The 15,320-nt window shown below is 47.6% G+C and overlaps 2 protein-coding genes and 1 non-coding gene across 3 annotated transcripts in view; 1 reads left to right on the top strand and 2 right to left on the bottom strand.

The window, feature by feature from the left end:
• The window catches only part of LOC138968860 (uncharacterized), a 510,049-nt gene that overhangs the window by 145,756 nt on the left and 348,973 nt on the right, over positions 1-15,320 (top strand). The gene's annotated exons all lie outside the window — the stretch shown is intronic.
• LOC138968847 (phosphopentomutase-like) overlaps positions 1-15,320 on the bottom strand; it is a 45,540-nt gene that overhangs the window by 14,317 nt on the left and 15,903 nt on the right. Inside the window, exons 12-18 of the mRNA XM_070341509.1 lie at positions 14,341-14,435; positions 13,938-14,020; positions 11,627-11,720; positions 9,704-9,833; positions 8,335-8,437; positions 7,664-7,750; positions 6,887-7,020 (exon numbers count right to left, since the gene is read on the bottom strand). Of these exons, the coding sequence (XP_070197610.1) occupies positions 6,887-7,020; positions 7,664-7,750; positions 8,335-8,437; positions 9,704-9,833; positions 11,627-11,720; positions 13,938-14,020; positions 14,341-14,435 (726 nt within the window). The remainder of the gene's footprint in view (positions 1-6,886; positions 7,021-7,663; positions 7,751-8,334; positions 8,438-9,703; positions 9,834-11,626; positions 11,721-13,937; positions 14,021-14,340; positions 14,436-15,320) is intronic.
• LOC138969956 (5S ribosomal RNA) lies at positions 4,710-4,828 on the bottom strand. Its single transcript, XR_011456743.1, has one exon. It is a non-coding gene; the product is annotated as a 5S ribosomal RNA (ribosomal RNA).

The raw sequence follows: 15,320 nt of genomic DNA, 5'->3' as shown, positions 1-15,320 counted from the left end.
TCTGGAAACCACAGAGCTGTTGGCCAGTAAGGCGCGACCAAAATCAGTCTTGGTCGTTCCTGCAGATATTTTGCCAGCACCCTCGGAATCAGAGATGTCGGGGGATAGGTGTAAGCATCGAGGAGCCTCCACAAGAGAGTGAATGCGTCCAAGTGGAACGCATTCATGTCTCGAAAGGGGCTGACGTACCTGGGAAGCCGAGCACTGAATCGAGTTGCGAACCGATCGATCAGAGGACGGTCCCACCTTGCCCACAGACGCTGTAGAACGTTGTGAGCGATGGTCCATTCTGTGGAGAGAACCTGATCGCCCCGACTGAGAATGTCGACCAGGGCGTTCAGTTTCCCCGGAACGAACTGGACTGACATCCGGACCTGATTGGTCTGGCACCAGAGCAGAATCTCCTCCGCCAACAGGGAGAGGGACCGAGAATTGGTGCCCCCCTGGTGGCGAAGGTAAGCTAAGCATGTGGTGTTGTTGTCCCCGTTGAAAATCAGAGGGGCCAAGGACAGGCCGAATGGGAGGGCCCGAAACTCGAACACTGTGCCCTCCCAAACGAACCGGAGCAGATGTCGGTACCCCGGGGCCACCAGGATGTGGAAGTAAGCATCCTGGAGGTCCCAGACATGGCCCAATCGTTTGGCCGGATGGCCAACCGGACCGACGAAGGGGTTTCCATCTTGAACTTGCACCTGTGAAGGTACAAGTTCAAGGTGGAGAGGTCCAACACCGGCCTGAACCGGCCGTCCTTTTTGGGGACGGTGAACAGGCGGGAGCAGAACCCTGGAGAAGGCTGAGAAAGGGGGTAGACCGCCTTCTTCTCGACCAACGAGTTCACCTCGTCCTGAAGAGCCTGCCATCTGGCAGGGTCTCGAGGAGGGGGGAACGTCCAGGGTAGAGCGGACAATGGAGGTTGTGATGACAGCGGTAGAGAAAACCCCGACCACACCACCCTCAAGAAAAACTGGTTGGAGACCAGTCTGCCCCACATGCCGCGGGCCCGAAAAAGGGAACCGACGGACGAAAGAGGGGCAACTTGAGGGGGCGTCAACGTAGGGCCGGGACTCACTGAAAATTCTGCTGGCGGGCAGGCGCAGGCTTGCGACCACCCCCCCTGGTGGTGCTGCTTCCCCTTACCTGTCTGAGCACCCTTCGTCTTGCTTGGGAACGCAACAGGCGCCTAAGAGGAGGAAGAAGGAGGCAGTGAAACTGGCTTCTTCTTCTTCTTCTTCTTCTGAGGCTGGGAGCTGGAGGTGACTGTAGCACTTCTCTTACTCCCCGCCGCCGTCGCCGAAGCAGCGAGGCCAACCATCAGAGAATCAGTGTTCCTCTGGCGTGTGGACTCCACCACAGAACGAACAGTGTCCGGATGAAAGAGGGAAGAAGGCTGAGGAAACGTGTTCCTCAGACTCTTCCTCATATCCGGAGGCACTATAGAAGTAGGCAGAAAATGATCACGGAACAGGGCCAATAAAGTGGACCCGTGTTCCAATGGCCAATTCTGCCGCAGACGTCACACACGATCGCACGGCATGCAAAGCCCGATCCACTCGAACCGTGTCAAGGACCCGAGTGGAATCGGACTCTGCCCGATCGGGAGGGTCCAACAGTGTGGACAGCGTGCTCATCCATGTCAAGGCCTGTGATTGGGCCTCGACTGTGGAAGAAACGGTGGCCTCAAGATTGTGGAACGAAGCAGAGCTCAGTTCCACCTTCTTGACCGAAGGCACCTCCCCAACGAACACATCACCGTCAGCCCCACCCTAAACACTCGAAGTCTGGAAAGTGAGAGTTCGAGAGTCAAAGGGAAAAGGGAGGGACGAAACAGATTGGACACTGAACCCGCGTCCTCCCGAGGAACATAGGTCGCGTTTGCACGTGAATCTGTACTCCTCAGGCGATGTGCTGCCGCTTCCACCGTGGCACTAAGACTAGGGTGGAACGCGAATTGCCGGCGGACGGATCGTTCATAAAACGAGCCGCCGGCAGACGCGGCGTGAGCCTCCCGCGCCCGGGCCGAAGCGGACTCAAAGGACGAGAGGGCGTCTCAGGGAAGGACGTCCTGAAACTGTTCAAACGTCCTTCTAGCTGTGCGAGGACGAGCCTCCTGCCTCTCGTCCTCAGACCCCGGGTCCAGGTCCTGTGTGTCAACACTAGACGACAGACGCTTAAGAGAGGCATCCGTGACGTCAAGACGCCGCGTGATGTCTGTCATGTACTGTTGCAAAGTACGAAGCATAGCTTCGGAAGTTCCATCAGAAACCGGCAAGGGTAGAGGATCAGTGTTAACCTCAGGGCGACCCTGATCCTCCTCCCTATCGTCCTCCGACTCACTCTCCTCTTCACTTCCCGACAACTCCTCAAAAGCAGGAGTGTAGGGAGCTTGAGGGGGAAGAGCCGAAAGCGATGAAGCAGGCTGTGAAGAAACGCCCACAGAAGCAAGAGGCCGCGAAGACCCCTGCCCCAAAGACGAAACGTCTCCAGCAGCCGAAGGGGGAGAAAAACAACAACCCTGCGACTGGTGGGTCAGCCCAGCCAACGAACCCCCGCCATTTATAGACTGAACAGGAACCCATCGGGTCTGATCAGAAAAGAAATGGTCCGGTCCGGTCGGGGGTGCCGATCCGGTCCGGTAGGGTGGTCCGGTGTTCCGGTCCGGTGCCGGACCATCCGGAGGTCCCGTTCGGCACCGAACCATCGTACCCACAGAAGTGTTCGGGTGGTTAGGTCCGGACGTGGACATACCGTACCATCCGGACCCGTGGTCCGGTATGGTCCGGTTCGGTGCCAGACCATTCAGACCAACGGAGGTGGTCGGGTGGTCCGACACCGGGCCATCCGGACCCGTAGGTCCGGACCCGTAGGTCCGGTACCATCCGGAGGTCCTGTTCGGCACCGAACCATCCGTACGCACAGAAGTGTTCGGGTGGCTCGGTCCGGGCGTGGACGTACCGTACCATCCGGACCCGTAGGTCCGGTTCGGTGCCAGACCATCCGGACCAACAGAGGTGGTCCGGACCGGTCCGGTAGGGTGGTCCGGTGTTCCGGTCCGGTCCCGTACCATCCGGAGGTCCCGTTCGGCACCGAACCATCCGTACCCACAGAAGTGTTCGGGTGGTTCGGTCCGGACGTGGACACACCGTACCATCCGGACCCGTAAGTCCGGTGGTCCGGTATGGTCCGGTGCCAGACCATCCGGACCAACAGAGGTGGTCGGGTGGTCCGGTCCGGACCGGACCACCGGTCCAGTACCGGACCATCCGGACCCGTAGGTCCGGTCCGGCACCATCCGGAGGTCCCGTTCGGCACCGAACCACCCGTACCCACAGAAGTGTTCGGGTGGCTCGGTCCGGACGTGGACATACCGTACCATCCGGACCCGTAGGTCCGGTTCGGTGCCAGACCATCCGGACCAACAGAGGTGGTCGGGTGGTCCGGACCGATCCGATAGGGTGGTCCGGTGTTCCGGTCCTGTGGTCCGGTCCCGTACCATCCGGAGGTCCCGTACGGCACCGAACCATCCGTACCCACAGAAGTGTTCGGGTGGTTCGGTCCGGACGTGGACCTACCGTACCATCCGGACCCGTAGGTCCGGTATGGTCCGGTTCGGTGACAGACCATCCGGACCAACAGAGGTGGTCGGGTGGTCCGGTTCGGACCGGACCACTGGTCCGGTACCGGACCATCCGAAACCGTAGGTTCGGTCCGGTCCCGTAGCATCCGGAGGTCCCGTTCGGTACCGAACCATCCGTACCCACAGAAGTGTTCGGGTGGCTCGGTCGGACGTGGACATACCGTACCATCCGGACCCGTAGGTCCGGCATGGTCCGGTTCGGTGCCAGACCACCCGGACCAACAGAGGTGGTCGAGTGGTCCGGCCCCGACCGGACCACTGGTCCGGTACCGTACCATCCGGACCCGTAGGTCCGGTGGTCCGGTGTGTTCCGGTTCGGTGCCAGACCACCCAGACCAACAGAGGTGGTCGGGTGGTCCGGTCCCGACCGAACCACTGGTCCCGTACCGTACCATCCGGACCCGTAGGTCCGGGGGTCCGGCAAGGGCCAGAGGTACTGTCCCGCACCGGACCCTAAGGTCCGGTACGGTCCCGTACCATGGGTCCCGTCCGGACCAAACCCGGAGGTCAAGTCCAGTCGGGACCCGTGGGTCCGGTTCGATCCCGACCCGTAAGCCTGGAACGTTCCGGACCCTTGGTCCGGACCATCCGTCACCCGAACACCAGACGCTAAGGAATGGCGTGGGGTCAAGACGGTCCGGTCGGAGGTGTCGGTCTGAGCAACAGAAACAATGTTCCCGTCGCCCTGACCATTCGACAGAAGTACCACGTTCTGTCGAACACCTCCACGTCCAGTAACTAGTCGGCCGGAGCGTTTCATAGAGGGACAGCCACCAGTCACACGGACGTCAGAGGGAACCGTAGTAGCAGTGGTCGTAGGCACGAAGCCTGAAACCCCTGCCCCCACAGGACCGCCCTGAACGGGGTCAATTCGCATCCCAACCCCAGCGGGGAGGGAATTCAGAGACCCCGTCATCTCCTCCGATCTCCCCCCCCAGGAGGCCGAAACTACTGTCGAAACAGCAGCAGACGACCCAGCGAGGGAGTTCAGAGGAGGACCCGTGTCCCTCCTGGCTTCCACAGCGGTGGAAACCGAGGAGGGCACAGGAGAGGCACCGGAAAAGGAAGATTTTAATGCCAACTGCACCCGGTGTTCCCAGGCGGTCACCCATCCAAGTACTAACCGGGCCCGACGTTGCTTAACTTCGGTGGTCGGACGAGAACCGGTGTTTACAACGTGGTATGGCCGTTGGCTGTCAAAACCTGAGTCTCTCCAGTAGCCCCTAGATCGGATTCACCAACCCCCAAAGAGGGTTGGGAATCGACCTGCCCCCGGATTCGAGCCAGGGAGGAGAAGGAAACCTTCCCCCCAGGCTTGAAACCGGGAGGAGCTGAAGCCTGAGACTGAGGGCCGGACAACGGCGTCGAAGGGGGGGAAGCTTGTTCCACTGAAGGAGAAGGAGAAAGAAGCTTTTTCTTTCCCCTCGACCTTCCCCGAACCTTCGACGGCGCAGCCCCGCCCGAAGTCCCAGGCTCAAGCCCAGCCTGTTTGAGCAAGCTCGCATTGAGCTTGCTCAAACAGGCTTTCTCCGCCCTCCCTCGCCGCAAACGCAAAGCGTTTGGGGAGGGAGAGTCGGAGCGCCGAAAGATCCCCTTCTCCGTGCGTAAAACATGACGCTGGGCGCCCGGAGAAGGGTTGCCCCCGGCAGACTCTGGTTCCGTAGAACCAGAGCCCAAAACAGGACGAGACATCCTACCTCGCCCTGTACGTACCCTTAAAGACCGAGAATTAACAAAATTCAAAGAAAATTTAGGTCAATACTCAAGTGAATGCGGCGAAACGAGAAGCAGACGACCGGTCACCACGAAGTAGGACGGGAGGCACGCCGAGTCCGCCACACAAAAACGGAGGCACAAGTTGAAGGAAACACAACGTAGCCTCAAGCCAGAAGTGGAATAACACACAATAATCCAACAGGTGATAGTCCACACAGAAAAGAAGCCTCTTAGTCCAAAATAATCCGGGAGCGTAGCAGAAACACAGCCGGTCTGACACGCGCGAAAAAAGAAAGAGGACGCGCCACCTACATCCTGTAAGGGGGAAGCACTCGGACAGTGCTTGGGATCCACGGTGGCGCATGGTTATGGGAGATAATTGTACCCACTCAGCGTTTTGTCCAATTTTTTCGGCCTATAATAGATAATGTGCAAGAATAGTACTGTCGAGGTAAGTGTTATATTGACACACAGAATCTAATGATCTAAACTGCACAAGTATGTTTCTTCTTTCCTTTTCACACACACACACACACACACACACACACACACACACACACACACACATTGTGTCTATCTTATTTTACACACACACACACACTATATCTCATATCTTATTTTACACACACACACAGACACACAGAAAAGAAGCAATGAAAAAAAAGAACAAGTCGCGTAAGGCGAAATTACTACATTTAGTCAAGCTGTGGAACTCACAGAATAAAACTGAACGTAGTCCGCCGCTAGTGCAAAAGGAAGTGAAAGTGACGAGCCTGTTTGGCGCGGTAGCGGTTGAGCTGTGCTTCATAGCACGCTTTACTGTACCTCTCTTCATTTTAACTTTCTGAGCGTGTTTTTAATCCAAACATATCATATCTATATGTTTTTGGAATCAGGAACCGACAAGGAATAAGATGAAAGTGTTTTTGAATTGATTTCGAAAATTTCATTTTGATCATAATTTTTATATTTTTAATTTTCAGAGCTTGTTTTTAATCCAAATATAACATATTTATATGTTTTTAGAATCAGGAAATGATGAAGAATAAGATGAACGTAAATTTGGATCGTTTTATAAATTTTTTTTTTTTTTTACAATTTTCAAATTTTTAATGACCAAAGTCATTAATTAATTTTTAAGCCACCAAGCTGAAATGCAATACCAAAGTCCGGCCTTCGTCGAAGATTGCTTGGCCAAAATTTCAATAAATTTGATTGAAAAATGAGGGTGTGACAGTGCCGCTTCAACTTTTACAAAAAGCCGGATATGACGTCATCAAAGACATTTATCGAAAAAAAGAAAAAAATGTCCGGGGATATCATTCCCAGAAACTCTCATGTAAAATTTCATAAAGATCGGTCCAGTAGTTTAGTCTGAATCGCTCTACACACACACACGCACAGACAGACAGACAGACAGACAGACACATACACACACATACATCACGACCCTCGTCTCGATTCTCCCTCTACGTTAAAACATTTAGTCAAAACTTGACTAAATGTAAAAAAGAAGAAGAAACACAAGAGTCTCACCCCTTGCTAGGGTCCGGTCGGTGCTCAGTGTAATACTTGATCTTGGGCTCAGTTCCGCTCGTTCTCAGTGTTGCCACGCAGCCATTTTCAAATGTGAATGTGATCATCTGGCTGGACTTGCTCACTGGTAGCAACTGTAGCATAGTCAATACAGTTGATAAAGATATGGGCAAGATTTCATATAGTCCTTGAGATTACCCTCGTGAAAATACAGACTGCTTTCTGACTGGGGAAAGCGAGCTTGCCATAAAGCATGGCACTACCCATTTTTTCCACCTACACTCGTGTATTTATGTTTCCAAGCTCTGAGACTTTTGCTGTGGATTCGGGTTCTTTGTTGTGCGCATGCATGCACACCTGGGTGTTCAGACACTGAGGAAAGTCTGCCCAAAGTTGACTCTGGGTAATAAGTCTCTCGCTGACATGGGGATCGAACCCACGCCGATAGCGACAACTGGTGTGTAGCCAACACGTCACTACCGACTGAGATATTTCTCAGCAACAAAAGAGTTCCCATGCCACTGTTAACAAATCTAAGCTTCACATTCACATTTTTGCCAAACATCTACAATTAGTGTGTGTGCATGCATGCGTACATGTGTGTGTATGCGTTTAGGCGTGTGTGTGTGTGTGTCTGTGTGTGTGTGTGTGTATGTGTGTGTGTGTGTGTGTGTGTGTATGTGTGTGCGTGCGCACATAATGGATTAACACATTGAAAATATTTTCAAGAAGAGAATAACAAGTGAAATCCATAATAAACTGACTCTATACACTCACCGGTTTCTTGTCTGGCTGGCTGCTGTCATAGCCTGTAGTCAGGTCTCTGACACTGCTGATCTTGTACGGACCACAGAATTCAGGGTACTGCCAACAACACAAGAAGCAAGGTGTTAACCCTCATTCCCTAGTGCGCCTAATAATACCAGCTTAAGCTCCCAAATGCAATTCTCTGAAATACCCACTATACACACAATAATACCAATGACACATATCTATCTGCAATGTTTGAGCATTTGAGCATTTTTAATTTCGAAAAATTTGTAGTAATTACTTTGCTATAATCTTTTCAAGTTTTAAAATGACAGCGTTACTTTCCTTGCCATGGAGCTAAAAATTGGTAAACCCGCCTCTAAGGTGGGAATTACAAAGCTTTGCACACTAAACAATCAAAATTGTATTCACCGTCATAAAAACAAAAAAACAAACTAAAAAAACAAACAAACAATATATGTGGATTTATCTGCATTTAAAAACTGACAGTAAAAAAACTTGAACTATTCACCAGCAAACTGCAAACTGTCGTTGCTGAATGACCTGCACTTTACACTCACAAGGCCACTTGGTACATAGCAGGTGGCTTGGTCTCAAATTGGAAAGATTACATGCTTGATCATTTTCAATCACCCAGCCATAAAGGCAGCCGTACTCCCTCTTCAGAGAATTCTCACCTTTCCCCGTCCTCCCATGTTGCGAAGTTCCTCAAACATACGGGCAATGGTGGCGGAGTCGTGACAGATAAAGTAGGAGTTGCTGCTCAGGTGGTAGCCGTACCTATGTTCAGGTGAGACAAATATACAGTTGTTGGCTTATAGCTGCTTTATTGTAACGCGATAAAAAAACCCACTGCAACAGCCAGGTTTATAGTTATAGCCATAATATAAGGAAAGAGATAGAAACTTAAGGCATTCATGATCTTTATAACACGTACTGAGTACAGTGACAAAGGCGAGCATAACTCATAACAAGTCGCATAAGGTGAAATTACAACATTTAGTCAAGCTGTGGAACTCACAGAATGAGACTGAACGCACTGCATTTTTTCACAATGACCGTAGTCCGCTGCTCGTGCAAAACGCAGTGAAACTGACGAGACTGTTTAGCGCGGTCATGGTTTCGCTGTGCTGCATAGCACGCTTTTCTGTACCTATCTTCGTTTTAACTTTCTGAGCGTGTTTTTAATCCAAACATATCATATCTATATGTTTTTGGAATCAGGAGCCGACAAGGAATAAGATGAAATTGTTTTTAAAACGATTTCGAAAATTTAATTTTGATCATAATTTTTATATTTTTAATTTTCAGAGCTTGTTTTTAATCCGAATATAACATATTTATATGTTTTTGGAATAAGAAAATGATGAAGAATAAGATGAACGTACATTTGGATCGTTTTATAGATATATATATTTTTTTTACAATTTTCAGATTTTTAATGACCAAAGTCATTGATTAGTTTTTAAGCCACCAAGCTGAAATGCAATACCGAAGTCCGGCCTTTGTCGAAGATTGCTTGGCCAAAATTTCAATCAATTTGATTGAAAAATGAGGGTGTGACAGTGCCGCCTCAACTTTTACAAAAAGCCGGATATGACGCCATCAAAGACATTTATCGAAAAAATGAAAAAAACGTCCGCTCTACACACACAGACAGAACCGGCACGGTTGGCCTAGTGGTAAGGCGTCCGCCCTGTGATCGGGAGGTTGTGGGTTCGAACCCCGGCCGGGTCATACAAACAGGGCACATAGCTGCTCTCACTCCCTCTCTCTCCCACTTCTGACAAGCAATAGACACAAAGAGAACTTACACATGCACTCGCATACACACACTCTCTCTCTAACACACACAAACATGCACGCACGCACAGACACACAGACAGACAGACACACACTGAAACACAAAAACAAAGATCCCTATACCCTTACCTTTCATAGATGGTTTCCAGCTCTTTCTGCACACACACACACACACACTCACACACACACACACACAAACACATACACACCGACACACACAAACAAAGATCCCCATCCCCTTACCTTCCATAGATGGTTTCCAGCTCTTTCTCCAGGGTGGAGTTGCGTGCGTACAGCTGACTGGCGTACTCTGTGATGATGGCCGCTGCTGACACTCCGTCCTTATCCAGCACGTTCGTTCCACACATGAAACCTGCACACATTTTAAGTCTGCTGTAACTAACACTCTTTTGCTTAAAGGCCCACTCCGCCTTGTGTTACGAGTTTTCCTCACTGTCTCAGATCTGCAAGCTGTTTCGCAGTGAAAACGTCCCAGGACATTTTACCGTCGCGCCAATGAAAAGCGATTCTCACAGTCAGCGCTGTGCAGCGCCGCGCGGCAGCTTTAGGAGGTAGTGCACACGAGACAAAATGGCGGTCATAGTGTTTGGGTTTCTTTTCGTCGACAAAACCTTCCTTAATACGGCGGTTCTAGCGCATGAATTGCACCAATATAGGGATGATGAAAAAGTAATTTCAATTCTAGATCACTTTAAAGTACAATTTGAATGAAAATATTACCTTTGATGATCGTATTCTACGACTTTGTCATAAAAAATGTCTTTGCATTACTCTTATCGCATCGCTCATTGGTTGGCATTTCGTCCGCCATTTTAAAAGCGCTTGCACAGAGCCAATGGGTTTCCCAAGCAAAGAAAGCGTCTTTCGACGGCGCCCACGTTAAGGAACGAGGTGCAGGCCAGGATTTTACATGGGATATTAGTTACTGTAGACTTCCACTATATCGCGGTCTTTGGGGTCCAAAGATTTGAGATCGCAATATATCCGATTCGCGATACTTTTGATAAAGGGGGGTCCGCGAAAATAAAAAAATAAAATTTTTTTTTTTTAGTCGGTTTAATATGTCTCGGTTTTAAAATTTGAACAAGAATTTGAATTGGATGAATACTGTCCCGAGTTTTTCTTGGTGTTGTACGTTATGAGAAAGACAATAACAACTACTCACCTCTGCTGTTGCAAACACAATCACTCTTACCCTCTGCAATTAACAACCCCAGTCTGTCTGTCTTCTGTTAGTTCTAGTTGGAGTTGATATGCACCAGTTGTCGTCCCCCCCCACCCCCCACCCCCTCTCTCTCTCTCTCTCTCTCTCTCTCTCTCTCTGTCTCTGTCTCTCTCTCTCTCTCTCTCTGTCTCTCTCTCTCTCTCTCTCTCTTTTGTCATCTGGTTCAACTGTACTAATCTTATTCTCAATAAGCAGTTATTACTGGTGCCTCGGTGAAGAAACACCTGGCCACAGCAATTAGGCGGAAACAATTAAGTCGTAAATCGGCATGCTTGACTGCACAGTAGACAATAAAGGATGTATGGTCAACCACTAACCATGCTGCCTAAGGGGTGTCATGTTTGATAGATGTGCGATAGATGTGAAGTTCGAGGCCTCCTGTACAAGTCGACAAGAGAAAATGTGCTTCTTCACAAAGCAAAGCTATGCTAACTTAATATTTGTGTCCCCAGAACTAGCGTCTATTTGGGACATGACGTGGTTATATGCTAGGGAAAGCAAAGCTGTAACAGCAGACACAAAAAAACACACACAAAAAACACATTTTGTTTTTGTTTTTGTTGAAGGTTGGTCCTGGTTTTTTCGGGGTCCAAGAGGTCTTCGCGATATAGCCGAATTCGCGATTTAGTGGACCGCGATTTGGTGGAAGTCCCTTGTATTAATTACCATCCCTCCACTTGGTCACAAACCAAAAATCAACACCCTGACTGCTTGCTGTGGCGAGTTGGACATTTTTGATGAATTCATTAGTACAATGCAAGATGGGTGGCACTGTCAGAAATTATTTGTTCAGAACTTCATGTATACGCTAAGCTAAGGCTGACAGACAGAGAAATCATAGGCAGATATATAGATGCATAGACGGATATAGATGAATGGACGGATGGATGGATAGAGTGTGATGTCAATTCTCTTCTCACCGATAGCCTCCTCAAAAGCGAAGAGAACGGTCTTTCCTTGTTTCTGCAGTTCATCGGCCTTGTTGGCCATCCACTTGAATCCTGTCAAGGTTTCCTGCACAGAAAATAATCACAATACATTTCCAAACTCCCCTGAAAGTGGCATAGGTCTGCCTGAATGGTGAGGTAAAAGCGGCCATACACGTAAAAACCCACTTGTGCAATAACATGAGTGAACGTGGGAGTTTCACTTTCAGCCCATGAACGAAGAAGAAGAAGATTTCTAAACATTGTTTGCTTTTCTTCAGTGCGAGTATCTTGTTCAAACAAATATCATGCTTGCATGGCAATGATTATAAGAAAAAGAATACAACACTACTCGTGAAGGACATACCATCACACTTTTCAGTTCCATGCTAAGGCATTGCTGTCTTAGATAAGATAAGATAAGATAATATAAGATGTTTGGTCGCTTGTTGACAGACCAGCTTTTTTGTTGGTCCAAGGGGACATATCGTCTTTTGTTTCATCTTTATCGACCAAGGCCGAAGGCCGCGGTTGATAAATATGAGACAAAAGGCGATATGCTCCCCGAGGACCAACAACAAAGTGCTGGTCTGACAACAAGCTACCAAACATCGTTTTTGTCATCATTTTGGTTGTGCATCAAAATGCACAATAACCCACAGGGAGACGAATTTTTAGAATCCAACTCCGGGCCACAAAGCATCGTCACAGTAGCACGAGATAACACGTCAAACTTGTATGTGACGTCAAACGTAGCTTGTTGACGCTTTTCTTCCAGTCTGAAAATGTACAGAGCTGCGATCATACTTGTGAATTCAGTAAGTGTTGAGCATATTTCTTTTCTTTTAAGTGTTTATGACTTTTCGTTGTGGATTTTGCGATTACAGAGATAAGTTGCAAATTGACCATGAGTCGCCGCGGTAATTATCAACATTGATTGGGTCTTTGAGAGTGAATGCTTACAATCGTTGTCCTCGGAAACACAAATCCAAAGCCGCGATGGTTCCACACATCAAACAATCAGCCTGATTGGCTTTTACTTTGACAATCCACGTTTCACATGAAAGCTCAAACCCATTCACCACCTCGAGTTATTGCATGGGGAACATGAGATTTATTTACCAGGTGTTTGTGAATGAAAACTCGTGAAAATGATGACAAGATAATTTATTGTCCATACAATTAATTACAATACAGTCGAACTCTCTTAAGACGAATCACTGGGGATCGGAAAAAAAGTTCGTCTTAACCAAAATTCGTATTAAGAAAATTGATTGATTTTTTTATTTTTTTTTAATTTTTTTTTTAAGTCTTGTACATTTTATGGTGTTTCAATTTGTTTCTTTCGCAACTTTCATGCTGCTTCACGTTTAGACAATAAAGTGACATATTCAGTTACATGTTCATGTGTGTCTCATGTTGAGTGATGATTGTTGAGTTTGAGTGAGAGTGAGCACACAGATGTTTCATCCAGTTGTTACGTTTTTGGTCACACACATGCACACACTGACACTGTCCACATTCGCGGTGTTCCTATCATTTGTCCGGAATCACTTACCTTGGCGACGGGTAGCAAACCTTGGCCAATTTAGTTTTGTTTTTGTTTGTTGCAACATGATGTTCAAATCCAAATCGAAAGCACTGACTGACTGATAAACTATCGCGAACCGGCGAACGCAAACGTTGAGAGTGTGGTTTCCCTTGTCCAAGGGAAACCACTCTGGCATCTATATTTTTTGGCAATGGCTCCCGTTCAAAACATTGATGTTTCGTTTTTGGTATTCGCGAAGGAAATAAACGTCAGTCAGTCATTCATGTTCAGTGTCTGAGCTATCAATCACTTTGATTCTAAATTTGAAATTGTTTTGTGAGTACAGTGTAATCAGTTTAACTTTATTCAGTGATCGGTTGAGCAATGGTTCAAGCAGTCGACGCAAGGGAAGACTTTGACACATGTATTCAAACTTCTCAAATTCCCATGATATGTCGATCTCGGGACGAGTTTAAAGATTTCGTCATAAGCGTGAGTAAATTACAGACATTATGCATGCTTGGGAATCCAAAAAGTGCTCGTTATAAGCATAAATTCGTTATAAAGAATTCGTTTTAAGCATTTTTTTTAAGCATGAAGAAAGAGGTATTCAGTTGGGAACTTAAAACTAATACGTTATAAGTCAAAATTCGTAACTAGCGTGTTCGTTTTAAGTGGGTTCGACTGTAGATGGAAAATTGTGGTTCACTAAACTAGCAAATCTCATGGACCTGAAAATAAACCTTTCCCCAAAATGTTGATTAGAAAAGGTACCTCAAATTTGAAGCCTTCGTAAGAAGCCATGGTGTTGAGAATTTTGGAAGACACTGTGCTGGCAATCATGTATATATCTCCGCCTGAAATCACACAGAAATAGCAGAAATATAAAATTAAAACCAGTATGTATCTTTGCTGCATGACTTCAATCTCAATGCACAGACCACATGTGGATTCGCACATGCACAGCTCCCACACGCACGCATTCAAGCACACACACACACACACAGGAACACACACACACACATACACACACAAATAACAGCAGACTGAAAAAGAAGTGATCAGAAATTTTTAAAAATCACAACCCGCAACTTCGTTTATCTGTTTCCATGATTTAACAGGGTTTCCATGCATTCCTTTCAGATTCAATGCTATTATTTTGATTAACGCAACCAACCTGGCACAGTGGGGTTCTGCTTTCTGTATGAGACCCACATCCAGTTGCCAAGCAACGCTCCAAGTTCATTGCCAGAGAATATCTTCCACTCTCCACTGAAACAAGTGTATAGCTTGATATCACAAACTGTATTTTTAAATAAAATACACGAGAATCTGAAACAAATGAAGCAGAGAGCTGTTTTAAGATCTGAGAAACAAAGGGAAGTAAGAGCTCTGAATGCAGACATACATACGACATACATGAGGATGATAGTCGCTTGTTCACTTTAATGCATGTTATTCTCTCAGGTGCCAGATTGGTTCCGCGTAGTGACTTACTCTATTGAACATATGTCGTACGCATTCAGAGCGCTTACTTATCCCTTTGTTTTTAAGACAAAATACAGCTTTTTGAGCAACGAAACAGTCATGCAGTCAGCACAGCAGATAAGATAATACAAACAGATCAAGTAAGTCCAGGGCCAACCAAAAGACTCATTCGTCAGTCATGAAATGGAATGAATGAAAGCACTGCATGACCAACTTTACATTTGTATTAGGATCAAGAAACATAAGTTGTCTAACACAACACTGTTCCCTACACAACACTGTTCCCTACACAACACTGTTCCCTACACAACACTGTTCCCTACACAACACTGTTCCCTGCACAACACTGTTCCCTGCACAACACAAAATACAGCTTTTTGAGCAACGAAACAGTCATGCAGTCAGCACAGCAGATAAGATAATACAAACAGATCAAGTAAAGTCCAGGGCCAACCAAAAGACTCATTCATCAGTCATGAAATGGAATGAATTAAAGCACTGACCAACTTTACATTTGTATTAGATGCAAGAAACACAAGTTGTCTAACACAACACTGTTCCCTACACAACACTGTTCCCTACACAACACTGTTCCCTACACAACACTGTTCCCTATACACAACACTAGCTGTTCCCTTAGCATGTTCATCTTAAAATAAATGTACATAA

This window comes from Littorina saxatilis, linkage group LG6 (assembly GCF_037325665.1).
Source record: "Littorina saxatilis isolate snail1 linkage group LG6, US_GU_Lsax_2.0, whole genome shotgun sequence".
Taxonomy (NCBI): domain Eukaryota; kingdom Metazoa; phylum Mollusca; class Gastropoda; order Littorinimorpha; family Littorinidae; genus Littorina; species Littorina saxatilis.
The sequence above is the reverse complement of the archived record's forward strand: the minus strand, read 5'-3'. Positions and strand labels throughout refer to the sequence as shown.